Here is a 16,982-nt window from a genome sequence, read left to right on the forward strand (position 1 = left end):
GAGTTATTCAAGGAGGATCAATCAAAATCTCCATGTTTCCTAGCCCCACTCAGCCTTTTGACCACCAGGGGGCGCTGCCGACGTAAAGAGTTTAGACTATGCCTTGCAGGCCATTCAACTTGAAGGTTTCCAAAGCAACAAGAACCACAGCAGAGTGTCAATGGGCACGGCAAGGAAGGCTATTGGTGACATGACCACTCCTGGGAGTGGGGAAAGTGACTCCAATGCAAAGGAGTCTCCAGAACACTCTCCATGAAAGCCTTCCCCTCATCCGTAACATCAGACACAAACCCCAGAGTGGGCCATTCTGTTTCTTTGGTGACCCCAGTGCATCTACTACTTCACCTCCCACATTTATCTAAAAATATCAGTCTTCCTGTATGACACCAGGTCACAGTCTGTATCTTCTCTCACATGTGGGCCTGACACATGCTGGGCCCATGGTTTTCTCCAGATGGGCCTACACATGGATTGCATGGATGTTGTAGCCTAGAAGTGACTTCCTGCTCTTTCTTAATAGCCTCTGCTCTTATCACGATTCCCCGCTTTGGGCCCAGTTCTATTTAACCATTTTGTTCACTTTTATACTTCATATCTACTCCAGAAAAGGAGGGAGCTCCTATCAGCCTTTCATTATATGATATTCTAGAGTTTGACCATCATGATAGCTTACCTCCAGAGATGGCGACCATCAATGCCTTCCCTCCCAAAACGCACATGCCACTCCTCACATCATGAGGTGCAGTCTTATTCCACACCCTGGTATTTGGGTTGGCCTTAGTGACTTGATTAACCAACAGAATGTGGCAAAAGGGATGTTCTGGGACTTCCAAGGCTGGGTAATAAGAAGTCTTGCAGCTTTTGCCTGGGTGTCTTGGAATGCTTGCTCTGGGGAAAATCGGTTGCATGCTGTGAGAAGCTCAAGCTACAGAGAGAGGTCATACGTAGGAACTCAGGTTGACAGCCTCAGCTGAGCTCCCGGCTGACAGGTACTATCACCTGCCAGCCACGTGAGCGAGCCATCTTGGATGTCCAGCCTAGTTGAGTCCTGAGATGATTCCAGCCCCCAGTGACATCTGACTGCAAGCTCATGAGAGACTGCAAACTGAGAATTGCTCAGTGAGCCCTGTTAACCCACAGAATCACGCAAGATGATAATAAATTGTGGTTTTAAGCCGCTAAGTTTTGGTGGGTGGTTTATTATGCAGCAATTGATAACCAAGCCATTTGAAATAAAAAGGGATAACTTCCAAACAGGGAGAACATAACTTCTCTCTATTCAACTCTGAGGGTGTAAGAGCAACGCAGACTTCTTACTGAGCACTCGTAAAAGCTTGATGAGGGAACAGATTAGTATATCGTTAGCTGGAAGGACAAACGTGGTACCAGAAAGACTGTGAGGTCCCTGATGGCGTCTTTGTCCTCTTCAGGGCACCGAGTATCAGGCACTGCCTAGGGGAAGTGTCTGAGCAATGTCAGAGTGAAGTGAGTTAAAATGTCCATCCTTTGCTGCCTCTGTTTTTATCAATAATCATGGTTCAGAGATCTGACTTCAGCAAGAATACCCAGCTACAGACTTAGATATGGCTGAGTATATCTTAGAGAGTGTTCTGGTTAGGAAAAAACCCACACAACAGATTAGATTACAAAATCTGTTTCTGCAGCTCTATTCAGGAGCATTATCTTAAGACACTGCAAATGCTAACCTCCACTACAGAAGTCATGGCTGACTTATCAGGGTTTCCTTCCTTTTTATTCCCCAAACCATCTTTTGACGTACCTTCTTTATAGCACAAATCACTGTTGCTTCTCTATGTTTGCAGCCCTCACATACTGACAAATCTTCAACATGCACCCATTTGTTGGATCATTTTTCTTCTTTAACACTAGAAATACCTGCTTCCAAATGCTGGCTCCCCTTTTTTGAGTGCCTTGGTCCATGTTAGGGAGGCAATCATGGAAGTGGAATGGGCATCAGACCGATGGCTGGCAAGTGTAAAGACTCAAACTCCAAAATCAACTTGGCCACAAACTGGTTGGATGGCCTTAAGCCCCTCTCACTGGACCTGTTTCCTCCACAGGGAATGAGGGGTTGGGCTGGATGCTTCAGGTGAAAGTCTGTAACTCTGCCTGTTGCAGCCTTACCCCCCTTCTGCTGTCTGCTGAGGCTTTTCCCAGTTGGCCACTGCATCTCTCTCTCCATCACTGCTACTGTGGGCCTTTCAGGTTTGCGTGCTATGAAAGAAAAGGTTTTTTTTTTTCCCTCAACGACCCTCTATGTCATACATTTGTGCTATTTCTGTTTATCTTCATAATAATGAGAAGAACAAAGAGACTCCACCCCTCTGAAGCCTGGAAGCAACAGCCAGTGACTAGCTGGTAAGCTCACCACTCTCTTCTGCTACTATTCTGCACAGCCAACCCTGGGAAGTGCTAGATTTTAGTCACCATAGCTAATTTCCATTCCACTGTGAATGCTTCTATCTAAAAGGACAGAGAATCAAATTTTACTGCAGGAATTAGAATGTGAAAAAGATGCTGGCTCAGAACAATATTTATTCAACTGAAGAAGAAATCAAGCAATAATTGGCAAAGTTAATAGCTTTTTACAGAGCCATCTCTCCTGATTAAGACTTTCCCAACTGAACAAAGATTTTTTGGCTGTTGTTACCGTTTATAATAATATTTTCCAGGGTTAATTTTAGTCTTCAAATTTAATTTTCATACTTTTTCATCATGTTTGATTATTCAAGACAAAACTCACTTTTGCCTTAACTTTGAGCTTTATTCTTGCAAACACTTCAATGGAAAAGAACTGAGCTTTCCCCTAGGCTGTGTCCTCTTACTGAGGTGGAGATGCGATGGCTAGCTACCTTGGTGGCAGCATAGCTGCAACCACTGCTCCGAGCAGGGTCTGAAGCCAGCAAGAGAAAAAGATTTGGAGGTAGGACCCCTCGAGTCCTTGGTACTAAAAGCGCAGGTGAGCATTCTCTAAGTCACAGGGCCACTTTCAAAGATATAGCCACAGATGAGAGGAGGACAAGTGGGGCCCATGAGGCTCTCTCCTCTCCCTTCTGCAAGCAGCGCCCTGCCATCCTTACCTCGGGCACTGGAAGGGGCAGAGGTAATCATCTGGGATGGTGCTGAGTGAGTGGAACTCAGGCTGGAGGAAGAAGGGCTTGCCTGGGACGAGGACAGAACAGAGACGTTGGTGACTGAGCCCTGGTACCTGGGGTTGGGATACGCGAGCTGCAAAGGGAGAAAAATTAGCAGGATAGAGGTCTGAATGGCCAGGATTGTAGACTGGCCCAGAGTTGGCTTCTTCATGCCATGAGGTGCCCAGACCCAGTGTCTGATACTGTACCCTTGCCCTGATGGAGGCCCGGCTGATGGCCAGCACTAAGGGTCACCTATAACCCCAAAGGAGCAGGGCTGCTGGGTAGACTCTAGTGATGGTGCCCATGGAGGAAGCAGGACTTAGCCATCAGGAATGCCAGGAAGGAAGGCAATCTGTCAGAGGAGCTTTCCCATGGGATCTCTAAGAGTAGCCAGGACTGAAGCTAGATTTCCTTCTTGGGAAAGAAGGCCTGGGAAGTGCAACATGGGATGGTGTGGAGGGAAGGCAGTTTTGCCATAGCTCTGGGTGTTCTGAATTCAGGAACAAGAGAACTAGGCAGGGATGCCAGTCCTCAGGCCAGCAGAGAGGTGAATCCTCTAGGTATGGTGCCCTGGCCCATTCTCCCTGGACAGTTCTTGTACCTGCATGTGATGGTACAGGTCCTCAGGAGCCTCGCCCATGGAGCTGTCACCCAACATCACCACGTTTCCAGCTTCGCTAGATGTGTGTGAGGAGAGAGAGGATGATGAATGGCGGCCGGTCCCCATCAAGTTCATGGGGCTGTGAACAAGAGTGGGAGATAGGGAGGAGTCAGGTCTGGAGCTGAGACACTTTGCTAGGTGGTGAGGGGGAGAGTCATGGGTGTGTATAAAACAGCCATCCCCAAGCCTTAGCCATCACTGGTTTGGATGGTTCCATAGCCAATGCTCATACCCATCTGAGGCCTGCAGCAGTCCTGAACCCCACCAGAGGCCCCTAGTCTGGGAGGGCCAACGGTAGCTTGGCATAGCCTTGACCTAGAGTTAAATGGTTTATGGCCACTCAGTCTGATGACATCACCAGTGTCGCAGGAGGAATGAGAGATATGCTGAATCAGGTCAAGGATCCCAGGTCCTCCTTGCTATGGGGTGTTTACCTGAGCCAGTACCTACACCCGGATGGGATCTGCTCCTAGGTCAGGGTATCTTCCTGGTTTGGGGAAGCTATCGAAATAGCTGGCTGTGAACCATCTGCTGGCCTCCTTCCATCTCTGTGGTCACAGGCTTGCCAACAGTTCTCTTCTATCAGTTCTAGGCAGCCCCCCATTCATTCATTCCTTCTTATTTGCTGAGTACCCTCTGTGCTGACTTGCTGCTCACATTGGAAAACAAAGCCAAGTGAGGGCTCCTCTCCAGGGTCATCCCCTGGCCTGGGCTTCCTGCCCTGGAGACTTGAAGTCTCCCCAGTGGAGCCCCGGTGACCAGGACTCCTGAGTGCAGAGCAGGGACGCCTTGATGTTCACATCACCATGTTGTCCTCTTCCTTAAAACCAACTGGTGATCCTCATTCACCCTGGGATCAAGTCCAAAGGCCTGAATGAACCGAGCCCATCCAGAGCTGGTCCTGGCCCTCTTCCATGCCCTGGAATCCTGCATTCCAGCCACTTGGCTCTCCCTGTAGTGCTGAGCAGACTGGCTTGCTCATATCCTGAGGTGTCTGCACATGTTAGTGAGTTTGCCCGGATCTTGCTCCATCACCTTCCTAACACCAACTCTTTTCTGCCCAGCAAACTTCTACTTACCCTTCAAGACTTACCCCAAATGCCCCCTCCTCCGTGTTCCCACAATACCATGTATACTCCTCTGTCACCCAGGATGACTGGATGCAGAGTGTAGATCCTGTAGCAGGAGCTGTGTGTTTGCTGTGCACATGGGTAAGAGGGCATGTGCGTACACACAAGCACTATTTTGGACTTCCTTGCTCTGATCTTTGACATTCAGACTTACCTTTGTGGAGGGGACCCTCCTCAGCCCTAAAGCCATACCTGTGCCGGTGGGTCATCTTGATGTTCTCTGGGCTCATGGGGCTATGGGATGCTAGGACATTTCCCCGTGGGGTGCTGGTGCCTGAACATGCAGGACTTAGCTTGTCCAAACCCGGAAACTCCTGTTGAGAAACGAATGCCCCTTCATAATAAATAATTAAGAATAAAAAAGTAATTAAGAGGTGAGAGGGAAAAGCAGGCTGGTGGCAGGAATGTAAATGAAAAAAAAATCATATACTGTTGGCTGAACCTGAACTACTACTGGCTTCTTTTGGGCAGTGACCCCTTCACGACCAAAGCACCCTCCTAACCACACCACAGCCTGGGGAAGAGGCTGTGAGGCCTAGGTCAACCCACTAAGAGCACATCTGGAGTAGGCTGAGGTTGGTCTGAGTTCACAAGAGTGTGTTAACAGGCATTTATCACTATAGAAAAAGTAGAACAAGAGCTGGGAAACAGGAGAGGAAGAGCTGATTATCATCTGTCAGACAGTGGACACCTCTGCTGGAGTTGGGTTTTATTGGATTGCTAAATGGCCCAGCTCGCAGTGACCTGGGTTAAGTTGTCTGTGACACAGTCTATGGGGAGGCAGGACACAAAATCCTGATGCAAGTAATTAGAAAACAGTACAGTTCTATTTTTGCATAATTAAGTATGTAGACATCTTGGCAGAAACTTTTGATCCCAAATCCTCCTGGGTGACAGTACATTGGTTTGAGTCCCTATTTGTGACTCTGAGGAAACAAAGCACAACTGTCCAGGTTTCCTGAAGTCCTTCACAATCTGTGGGCCTTAGGTGCACTGGGAATGTTTCTGAGCTTGCCCTGAAGAAGCAGGAGGTTTTCCACTCCCTTCTTCCAAAGCAAGCAGAAGGCTGAAATGTGCTTCTGCAGCTGGAGAGGACACCTCCATGTATGCCCTGGAGACCCTGAGGTCTGTGAGTGAGCATTTTGTGCCTTTTCCTGCAGTGACCTGACAGCCTGCATGCCAGAGAGCTCCCCCAGTGGCCAGGCTCTAGCTTGCCTGGGTCACCTGCTGTGATGGGGAAGTTCACACACAGAGAGACCAGAAGTTTGTGCTCAATACCACCTGAAGCCTGCTCTCAGCCAGACAGCATTCCCTGTAAGACCCCTGGAGGGAAACTAGCCCCGGAATACAGGCCCTGCTTCTGCTTGTGTGCATCAGTCCTTGGGTCAAGCCCTGCCATGGAGACCTAGGAGGCAGGTCAGAGTCAGGGAGATCTTCTGGGGCCTGGGCCAGCCCCAGAACCTGCCTGACCCTTCTAAGAGAGGCCAGTACAAAAGTACTGCCCAGCCTAGGCTTTCTCAGATGTAAGCCTGGGTCATCAGACATGATGGAGGAAGAGGGAGGGAAGGGAGGCAGGGGGTTAAAGAGGCAGGGGAAAGAGAGGGGAAAGAGGGAGAGGGAGGAGAGAAGACTGGCTCAGGCTATGCCTTACCTCTGTAGGTTCTTGGGATGAAAAATATCTCCAAAGAGATCCCTGCATGTGGGCCGTAAACTTTTCCTCCTCATATGAAAACCTCTCTTCACCAGCACAGTGCATTCAAGGACATTCTCTGTCCTTGAATATGACTCCTTCTTAGGGAGGAAGTGAATAAGAGGATACTGGGTGTCCTTCCCCTGGCTAGAGCACCCACCTCTGCCTCCTGCTATCCTGGGGTGGGAACAGCTTTTCCTTCATGTTCGCCTCTCCAGCCCCTCTTCCCACCCCACTTCCTTTGGCTTGCTGCACAGGTCTGGAGGAAGTGACACTTGGTGATACTGCAGCAGGAACAGGACAGGGATCAGCTTACATGGTAGAGACTGGCCCGCATCATCTGGAACTGATCAATCAGCTTCTTATGCAGAGGGCGCATTTCTGGGTGCACGAACTTCTCATGAACTGCCAGCCCGACTCCAAGAACATGAACCTATTAGGGTGATAGACAACACTACTCCGTTAGCCAAGGAGCAGACCTTGGGTGCTGCAGCTATCCAGCTATCGTGTGGTGCCTAGCCTTTCCCTCCTAGACACTGGCCTCCAACCCTGGCAAGACATACCTGCTCTTGCATGAGTTCCTTGAGCTGAGTGATCTTCTCAGCATCTCCTGGGTGCTTGGTGATGTAATCTTTATCAAAGAAGGCCTGTGAAAGAAAAGGCCAAGTCAGGAAGACTCTTCCCAGGGCTACTACTAAGAGTCTGAAGGTGCCACCTGAAAGGTAGCTGGGCTGCCTCCTAGCAGGTACACACACCAACGTAACTCTAGCTTGGCCTGCTTGAACCTCCAGCAATCACAGGTGTGTTTTTTTGTGTCTTAAGAAGGACCAAAGGTGACCAAGTAATCTAAGCCTGAATGCTGGTCTCAGCCCCTCATGGAGCCTTGCTGGCTTGGGTAGGGCAGGCAGGGCTGGTGGCCAGGGTGAGGGGACTAGTCTCTTAGCGAGCCCACAACTCACTTCTCGTGAAGGGCTGGGCTCTCAGGCTCCTCTTGGAGGCCACTTAATATCCTTCCATCATCAGATGGATTACCCATCTGTCAGAGTTCAGAGAATAAAAAGGAAGAAAAGGCCCCATCAGAGAGGGGGAACAATGGAAACAGGGAGTGGCAGGGAGCTTAAAGCTTCATCCCAGGACCATCCTTGGTCAGCTGAGGCACAGCCAGGAGAGGGCTTGTTGAGAAGGCTTCCCTAAGAGGCTGGAATCTCAAGGAGAGGCGCCTGAGAACTGCTTTCCCAGCCAGGGTTTAGTCTGGGACCCCAGCTCACCTCTTGGTAGCGTGCAATGCCTCCATTGACAGCGGCGTCAATGACGCCATTCAGGCACATGCTGAGCAGGTTGATGTTGCCATGCACCTGCTTGTGCTGATACTGGCTGATCAGGGCCCGCAGCTCCTGGTTCTTATTCTCAACCACTTGGATGGCATTCTCCAGGGGGCTCACCTCCACCTGGGGGCACACAGCAATGGTGTCATCCTAGGCACAATGTCAACCCCTCCCTCATCGCAGTCCTGACAGCAGGGATCTGTGACCTGTGATTCTGATTCCCCGCCCTTGTTCCTGTGGAGTTGGGACTCCCTGAGCCCTTTCTAATTTCCTCTTCTAATCTGTAGGCACTTAGAAGTACAGTAAACAGAGAAGAGCACCAGTTCTGAAGTCAGAGGTCTCTGGCTTTCTGAACTTCAGAGAATAGTTTCTGCATTCATAAATTGTGAGAAAAAAAATACCTGGTGCCTAAGGGTGTTGTGAATATTAAATGAGAGAACGAAGGTGCACAAAGCCTCCAGCAAAGGACTGCCTGTAGCAGCCTAGGCCAGGTAGGCGGCCTAAGCTCTCTTTCTCTCTCTTCAGTCCTTAGAGAAAGGCCCCCAAAGCAAGAACTGAGGAAGCAGCTGTGAAAATGAGCCCCATCTGAAATGTGTCTCACCAGCTCCCTCCTCTCCACTTCGAACCACCGAGAGATGCCAGGCAAGCTGTGGGTCAGGGTCAGCGTGGTACGCTCGATCCACAGGCTCTGCAGGGAAGGCACAGGTAGGTTTAGGCCATTAAGTGATTTTTACCATGCCCTGCCTGCCCGAAGGGTGAGACACTGATGAGCTCCTGAGAATGTGGGGCTTGCCCCGGCCTCGCTATAAGCACTGCCCCCACTTCCCTAGATTTGTTCACCTTGAATTCATTCTCCTTGTCCTTGGGGCCTTTGTGAAAAGGCCTGTCGTACCGGAACTTCCTCACATTGTTGACGCGGTAGAAGCTCTTGACGCGATCTGGGACCCTGTCCATCTGCAGGACGTCCACATAATCTGGAATGGGCGTCACTGCATAGATCTGCAAGTCTGGGCAGGAAGTGAAGGAGAAACCCAGAGAGACTGAAAGAGAGATGGACCTGAGTGGCTGACCCCTGTCATCCCCCCAAAGGAGAAAGGAACACCACAGCTCCTGTTCCCTACTGGCAGCAGCAGCATTTCAAGAGGCAGATCAGACCCAAACACACACCGAATCTCCCTAACTGCCCCTCTCCCTGCTCCAGCAGTCAGTCTCCTGAGCACGCAGCCAAGGTGAGATGTCAACAGCTAGGTGTTCTCCAGTGCCCCTTTAAGAAAGAAGGGAAAGGGGTCAGGAGAATGCAGGTGCCCACCCCACAGAATGAAAAAGCTGCAAGAGCCTGGGTCTGCCCACTGTGGGTAAACTGTATTTACTGCAAAACAACATTTTAACAAAGTACTCTTTGGGATCTCTGTGGCGAGATAACATATGGGAGTCTATCTGCCCTCCTCTCTCCGGAACAAGCTTGCTACAGTCATGGCAACCGTCATGAGGTGTTCAAGGAAGCTGTGTGTGGGGAATGAGGGGCAGGCCAGTGTTTGCATTCAGACTTCCAAGTGCCTCAGACCCCCCGTCTCCTCCCCCATCCCCAGAGCTGTGCCTCCGTCCTGCTGGCAAAGGCTCTGGGTAACAACAGATGCACGTGGGAGTAGAGCAGGACACAGAAGTGGAGTATCCCTGCAGCAAGAGTCCACAGTGATTGCTGCTGGCTGCCTAGGCAGACCCTTCATATGGCAGGGTGGGGACTCAGGTGCTGGCAGCAGCCAACCAGAGGGATAAAGGTCCCCCTGAAGTTCAGCTGATGACCAGGCCCCCATGGCTAAGGGCATGCCACGGCCCCTCTGTGAAGCACGAGTGCCCTGCTAAGTGTCAGTCAGTAACGAGAACACACTCTGCTTCAGGACTTACAGGTAACCTGGCCTGTATGGCCAAGGACCTGGCAGAGGGGTAGCTGACTGGGTGGGCCTCACCTCCCAGGATCCCAGCCCTCCTTCCCCTACTAAGTGTCAAAAGATACACTGGGCATCACACTGCAGGATGGTGTCGTCAGGGTGGTTGGGGTGCTGCATGGCGACAGCCTGTGGGAACTCACTGAGCATCCTCTGCTGGAAGGCCTCCAGCCTCTCGTAGTCGTGGCCACGGCACACATATTCTTTGTTCTGCCACAAATGGGAGAGCACACTCAATGCCTCGCCTGCTGCCACCCATCCCCTGCATCTTCATCCCACAGACGTGTCCTAGGAACCCCTGTGGTAGGCATGGACACAGCACTAAGTCTCTGCCTTAAGGGAAATGATGGTCAAGAAGGGTAAGGGACAGCAGAAGGGAGAACTGCACTGTGGTGTGACAGCCCGGGGTGGGAGGTACGGCAAAGGCTGCAGGAAGCTTGAGGGAGGGAGGGCTCCTCACACAGAAAGGGATGCAAGTGGGGAGGCGGGGTGAGATTTTGGAAATAGCCATGCCTGAAAAGAGTCCTTGGAAGGTCCACCTGGGTTAGTGCAGTAGAGAAGAGTGGGGGGCAATCTATGTGGGTACAATGACAACCACGGCCACAAGCCAAGACAGGAAAAGGCACAGCTAGAAGGAAAGTGCTTGTGGAGAACTGGTGGGAGGGTGACTGAACATGCCTGCAGGTGTGTGCCAAGAAGTATCACTATGGGTGCCACCAAATAATTTAGAAAAGGGGGTGATCAAGTGTGTGCTTTCGTAGGGTCACTTTTTTTTTTTTTTTGCGGTACGCGGGCCTCTCACTGTTGTGGCCTCTCCCGTTGTGGAGCACAGGCTCCGGATGCACAGGCTCAGCGGCCATGGCTCACGGGCCTAGCTGCTCCGCGGCATGTGGGATCTTCCCGGACCAGGGAACGAACCCGTGTCCCCTGCATCGGCAGGCAGACTCTCAACCACTGTGCCACCAGGGAAGCCCAGGATCACTTTTGTTAGCTGGGAGAAACAGTCTAAACGTTGCCCAGTGTCCATTTATCAGCCTCTCTGGCAGCAATTCCTTTGCAACTGTGTCAGCAGAACATCATTCCAGCTACACATTTCTTTCTGTTTTTCTTTTCTTTTCTTTTCTTTTTTTTGCGGTACGCGGGGCTCTCACTGTTGTGGCCTCTCCCGTTGCAGAGCACAGGCTCCGGATGCGCAGGCTCAGCGGCCATGGCTCACAGGCCCAGCCGCTCCGTGGCAAGTGGGATCTTCCCGGACTGAGGCGCAAACCCGTGTCCCCTGCATCGGCAGGCAGACCCTCAACCACTGCGCCACCAGGGAAGCCCTCTTTCTTTTTTTTAAAAAAATAAATTTATTTAGTTTTGGCTGCGTTGGGTCTTCATTGCTGCGTGTGGGCTTTCTCTAGTTGCGGTGAGTGGGGGCTACTCTTTGTTGCGGTGCACGGGCTTCTCATCGCAGTGGCTTCTCTTGTTGTGGAGCACGGGCTCTCGGCGCACAGGCTTCAGTAGTTGTGGCACGTGGGCTCAGTAGTTGTGGCTCGTGGGCTCTAGAGTGCAGGCTCAGTAGTTGTGGTGCACGAGCTTAGCTGCTCCACGACATGTGGGATCTTCCTGGACCAGGGATCGAACCCGTGTCCCCCGCATTGGCAGGTGGATTTTTAACTACTGTGCTACCAGGGAAGTCCCCAATTACAGATTGCTTAAAACCTCATGTTACATCATATTTGGTACAGGTTAGGACTCAGTTTTTCTCTTTCTGTACGGAAGGCATGACAAGGCACCTTCAACCCTGCTGCTCTGCCTACCTCACAGCTGTTAAAGAGTGAGTGGCTGGAGGAGGCTCCTCTGAAGCTCTCTGGTGACATCTGTCTGCCTGCCTAGCTGCCTCACTAGATTCACTTTGACGAATGGTGTCAGGCACTGGCAGCCCCTCTTGGCATGTCTTCAGAGGAAGGGGGAGAGAGAGGTTCCACAGGGCCAGCTCTATGTTTCCCAGTACAGGGATAATCACAGGCCAGGCTGTGGATGACCTCGGCCTTTTTGGAATAGGATTTTTGCCCACTTTTCACTTCTTCTCTTACTATGGGAGAACTCAGCTAAGGCTAGGCCACATGTCCAGATGGATCAGAATGGAAAGGCAACACTGGAAGGGAAGTCAAGGTCAGGAGGAGCAGGCTGGCCTCTCCAGTGGAACAGACAGAGGACAGAGACATTTCTAAGTCCCTTGCTTGATAAGGAGAATTGACAAAGAAGGTAACTGTTTAGAACTGGCCTTTTCATATCCACTCACAAACGTACAATCCTCTCCAGTGTCTGTTCATGAGTCAAATGAAGAGAAACAGAAATTCCCCCAAGGAGGGAGGGCTGGATGTTTTCCTGTCTCCATGCAGATTAGCAGATAATCACATTTGTGAGGCAAGACGGGCAGATGGTCCAGAGAACTCAAGCTGACAGAGCTAGAGTAATAGATGGCCTATGTGGGAAGGTGAAAGAGTAGCCTAGTGTGCTGGGGAAGACCCAGCAGGAGGAAGGCACAGAGCATTGACCTTGAGGCTGGTTGCTGCTTTCAAGTCTGCTCAGGCGAGAGCCCCAGCATCCCTACATGAGACAGATCTGGCTGCCACTGCTTTCCATTTTGCCCTTGCCATTTACAAGGCAAACGGCTACCTCCACTGGACTTATTCCATTTGCCACAGATGAACTGAGCAGCTGAGGGAAGGGAAGGCAGCATGTAGCCAGGCCAGGCAGATTTGTATGCATGAAACATAGCTCCTAGTGTGGAAATGAGGACGGACTGATTGATGATATTTCCTAACACCTCTTGTTATTTTTCCTCCATTACTGGCACCCTTGAAACCATGTTTGAACATTTAGACTGTCACTTGAGAACACTGTATGAATGGCTCAGATGCAGGTACTATGCCAGGTCCTACTTGTCAGAAAGCTCTGAGAGCCCTGAGATACTGATGTTCCCTGTGACATGAGCATGAGGGGTGGGAGCCAGGTGGAACCGTGATGGAGACCTCCTGCTTGACAAAGACAGAAATGGGGAACATCAGGGCCTGATTTTGTAATACTCAAAATAATGATGTTTTGGAGTAAAATCTGGTTGATGACATACAAATTGTGGGACTAAACAAGGAGAATAAAATGACAAGCATAATTTGCAAAGATAAAATGCGAAAGAAATAACTTACAGGGCTATAATCATTAGCTTATCAAAGGGCTTTCTAGAGATGCTTTTGGTTTCTAATTCTTGTACTATTCCTTCTTTCTTTTTTTTTTTTCCTTCTTTCTCTTCTGTTGACCTTTACCCCCACTGCTGTTGTATGATCTATGCTGATGGGGGCAACAAACATGCCACTTCTGATATGCCTGGACTGGATGGTCCCTAGAGAATGAAGGAGGTCCAGTCTCCTGAGGAGATCCTCTACTTATTCACATTCTGCTACTATAAACACTCCTGTGCAATAGACTTAGAGCCTTCTGGGGATCGTGATCAGGCAGAGTGTGCTTGCTGTCCCTATCACTATTGCTAGTTCCTGCAGAAATCACTTTCATTTTAGCCTATAATGACTACTGCCCAAGAAATGTGCATGTTGACCTGCCTTACATCTGAAATGTAGTCAGCCTGGACTTTGTTGCTTAGCAGACTGGCTTTTTGTAAGGAGCCATTAAGCTCAGTTGACCTTTGATGAGATACCAAGCTTACTGCTCACTGGCTAAAGCAATTTCCCCAGTAAGATAGGGTCCCAAACACACCAAGGGAATCCTATGAATTTTCCCAGCTGCTTCCTGGACACTGAACCTTAGTATGATACTGGAACTGGGGACAATCGGAGCTACTCTTAGGTCTCAACTCCTAGGGCTCTTTCATCAGCACAGCTTCGTTTAGGTCATTTGGGAACAGCAAATCCGTGTGGGCTACAGCCTACAAGCCCAGGCTGACTTGTCCTGGAGCCTCTGGGTTGTGCTGATTAAAGAGAAAAAAAATCGCAACTGTTTAACTGGTGTCAGTATGTCTCTGCTCAGTCATTCCTTCCACTCTGTTTATATACCAGCTCAGCCTTTCCAGCAATGGTGGAGGAAAATGGCTGTAATCATCATGGGCCAGAGAACTGGCTGCATAGGAAAGGCCTTCCACAGCCAAATCCAATGTTTGGCAGCTCCCACAAACCCCAGGAGCAAGGGGACTATCCTCTGAAATCTCTCAAATCAATAATTCTCCACCCTGGCTGTACTGCCTACTGTTGAGGTCAGGGCTGTACTGAGGTCCTGTCTGGCTGAGAACAGTCACACTGGAGAATTCCAGGCACTGGAAACAGAAGTTGGAAGGTTTCTGAACATACCTATGGGACATTCTCACACCCTGGTCATTTCCTGCAGGAACTTGATTGATTTGGTAAGAAAACCACCCTCATACATTCCAGGTAGCTACAAAACAGTACTGCAGAGAGAAACAGAGTCTAAAGTTGGTAGCCAGTCCAGTCAAATTAAGCCAAATGCTTTTTGTTGGCTGGTCATTCCTTCAAAAAGAAGTATTCAATAGAATAGGAAAAAGGTTAAAAAAAAACAGGTTATAAATAACTTACGTGTAAAATATGATAGAAGTTCTTGTGACTACCTGAATGGACTCACCCGAAGGAAAAAAGGAAACTTCCTGCCATAGAAGCCGACCCGAAAGAACTCAGGCTCCAGGCGTTGCTGCTCCGTGATGTTGTCATAGTAGCTGGCCTCCATTTTCTGTGAACGAGAAAGGCAGTTGGCTTGACTGCTAGTGGTGTCCAAAGCAAGTTCTCCCAGGCCTAAGTAGACACTGTCTTTTGGAAAGAGAACATGGTGACTCGGTCTAGATAAAAAGTGAGCCCCTAGCCCTGATCAACCTCTCCCTGGGGAACTGCCTGATGGAGAGGAAGTCTTCACTCTCCATTGTCACCTGACAGTGAAGCAGCCCTGAGAGGCTGCTTGGAGTGTCCTTCCCAATGAGTGGACTCAGCCCCACAGAGGCTCAGGCTTCCTGTACTTTCAGGGATACACATTTAACATGGACTTCCTTTTTTTGCTCAGGAATTCCTGGTTTTGACTGATACTCACTACACCAATTGAGTATAAGCTAGTGTTGCTTATAGGTGGCACCATTTTCCATCAGTCCATCTGCATTGCTCTTGTTCATTTATCATCTGACTCGATGCTAACAGAATGAGGAAGGCTTAGTTGCCAGCATCACTCATACTGGTCCCAATTTAGGAGATTTTAAACTTTAAAAGTTGAACTAATATCCATGACGTCTGGTATTACCAAGGTCGATAAGTTTTTTAGTCTTGGCTGCCCTGGCTTCAGGTTCAGAAAAACTCACTGAAATCTGACTGGGAAGACAGCTCTAATGCGCTCAATCAAGCCAGCCTGCCAGAGGGCAGCGGCCTTCAAAGACCAGTCAAAATGCTATTGCTAGAGAAGCACATCTATTATATAGGCCCAAATCCTGATCAGGATCAGGGAACACAGAAGAGCTAGCCATGCTGAAAAGGGTGCAGGAGGAGGATGAACTGAGATTCCTGACTTCTCTTTGCCAATGACCTGTTACGATTTAATACCCAGCACCGGCAACTAGGAAAAATTTGGGAGACCTTCAAAGTCCATTTCACTTAATTTTGAATATTTTTCATCAAAGAAGGGAAGAAGAACTTCCTTTACTTGGGTGCTCAGTATTGACCATAAGCCAAGGCAGTGAAAGATCTTATAATGTTTTCAGATGAAGCATACCTGAACAAAATCATTTCAGGAAAAGCTTCTTCATGAAGTCGAGCTGCCACCTCCTCCTTGAAACCCCCATCCTATCCTGTGTATGCTGCTTCTCCCTTCCTTGAGCACCAGTGGCCCTTGGGGTCTGGATCATATAATCATTTGTCATGTGTTTGTTTTGGTTCCCCAGCCATAATGCAAGCATCTTGAGAGCAGGAACCTTGGCTTTTGCTTCTCCTGTACTGTCCACAGCACTAAACCAAGGGCTGGGTCCACAGTAAACGCTCCCTTAGAAGTTGATGCCAGAAAAGTGCTAGCACCTCCACTCAGGGTTGGGGCGGGGGAAGGGGCAAAGCTCACCCGAATCCAGCTGAGGCTCTGATAATCGTAGAGGCTCTCATACTGACACGCCAGCTCCCTGCACAGTGGGATCCCAAACTCCCAACTCTGCATCAGAAATAGGAAAAAGGCTTCAGCACCTCAGGCAGCCTTGGAATGGCCCAAGCCCACATCAAACATATCAGAGGGCACAACCAAAGGCCTTCTGCAAATCGTATGTCACAAAGAACATATGCTCAAAACCAATTTGTGGAGAACACATAGCACTGGTTTTCTGGCTTGAGGCATAGTTTTCAGGTTTCTACTCAAATGTTTCCACTTCCAAGAGGCCTTTCCCTAACTACCTTGTCAAGGACAGGCACTACCCCAACCATTCTCTTTCATTACTCTGAAGTTATCTTGTATAAAAAAAGTATTTACTTTTTCAAATTGAAGTGCGGTTGATTTACAATATTGTGTTAGTTTCAGGTACACAAAAGTGATCCAGTTATACACACACACACACACACACACACACACACACACGCATACATATATTCTTTTCAGATTCCAATATTACTAGATATTGAATGTAGTTATTACAAGATATTGAATGTAGTTCCCTGTGCTATACAGTACATCCTTGTTGTTTATCTATTTTATATATAGTAGTGTGTATCTGTTAATCCCAAACTCCTACTTTATCCCTCCTCCACCCTTTCCCCTTTGGTAGCAATAAGTTTGTTTTCTATGTCTGTGAGTCTGTTTCTGTTTGGTAAATAAGTTCATTTGTATAATTTTTTTAGATTCCACATGGATATATAATATTTGTCTTCTCTGTCTGACTTACTTCACTTAGTATGATAATCTCTAGGTCCATCCATGTTGCTGCAAATGGCAGTATTTCATTCTTTTTAATGACTGAGTAATATTACATTATATATATAATATATATACATACACACACATACACCCTTTGCCATCTTCTTTATCCATTCATATGTTGACGAACACA

At 49.0% G+C, this 16,982-nt stretch overlaps 1 protein-coding gene across 1 annotated transcript in view; it reads right to left on the reverse strand.

The window, feature by feature from the left end:
• The window catches only part of DOCK3 (dedicator of cytokinesis 3), a gene marked incomplete at both ends in the record, with an annotated part of 412,488 nt that overhangs the window by 9,556 nt on the left and 385,950 nt on the right, over positions 1-16,982 (reverse strand). Inside the window, 11 exons of the mRNA XM_082848220.1 lie at positions 3,102-3,249; positions 3,760-3,898; positions 5,142-5,263; positions 6,956-7,072; positions 7,203-7,286; positions 7,908-8,087; positions 8,566-8,652; positions 8,805-8,971; positions 9,979-10,120; positions 14,546-14,650; positions 16,010-16,096. Coding sequence (XP_082704346.1) covers positions 3,102-3,249; positions 3,760-3,898; positions 5,142-5,263; positions 6,956-7,072; positions 7,203-7,286; positions 7,908-8,087; positions 8,566-8,652; positions 8,805-8,971; positions 9,979-10,120; positions 14,546-14,650; positions 16,010-16,096 — 1,378 coding nt within the window. The remainder of the gene's footprint in view (positions 1-3,101; positions 3,250-3,759; positions 3,899-5,141; positions 5,264-6,955; positions 7,073-7,202; positions 7,287-7,907; positions 8,088-8,565; positions 8,653-8,804; positions 8,972-9,978; positions 10,121-14,545; positions 14,651-16,009; positions 16,097-16,982) is intronic.

This window comes from Leucopleurus acutus (genome assembly GCF_964270905.1).
Source record: "Leucopleurus acutus genome assembly, chromosome: 10".
Taxonomy (NCBI): domain Eukaryota; kingdom Metazoa; phylum Chordata; class Mammalia; order Artiodactyla; family Delphinidae; genus Leucopleurus; species Leucopleurus acutus.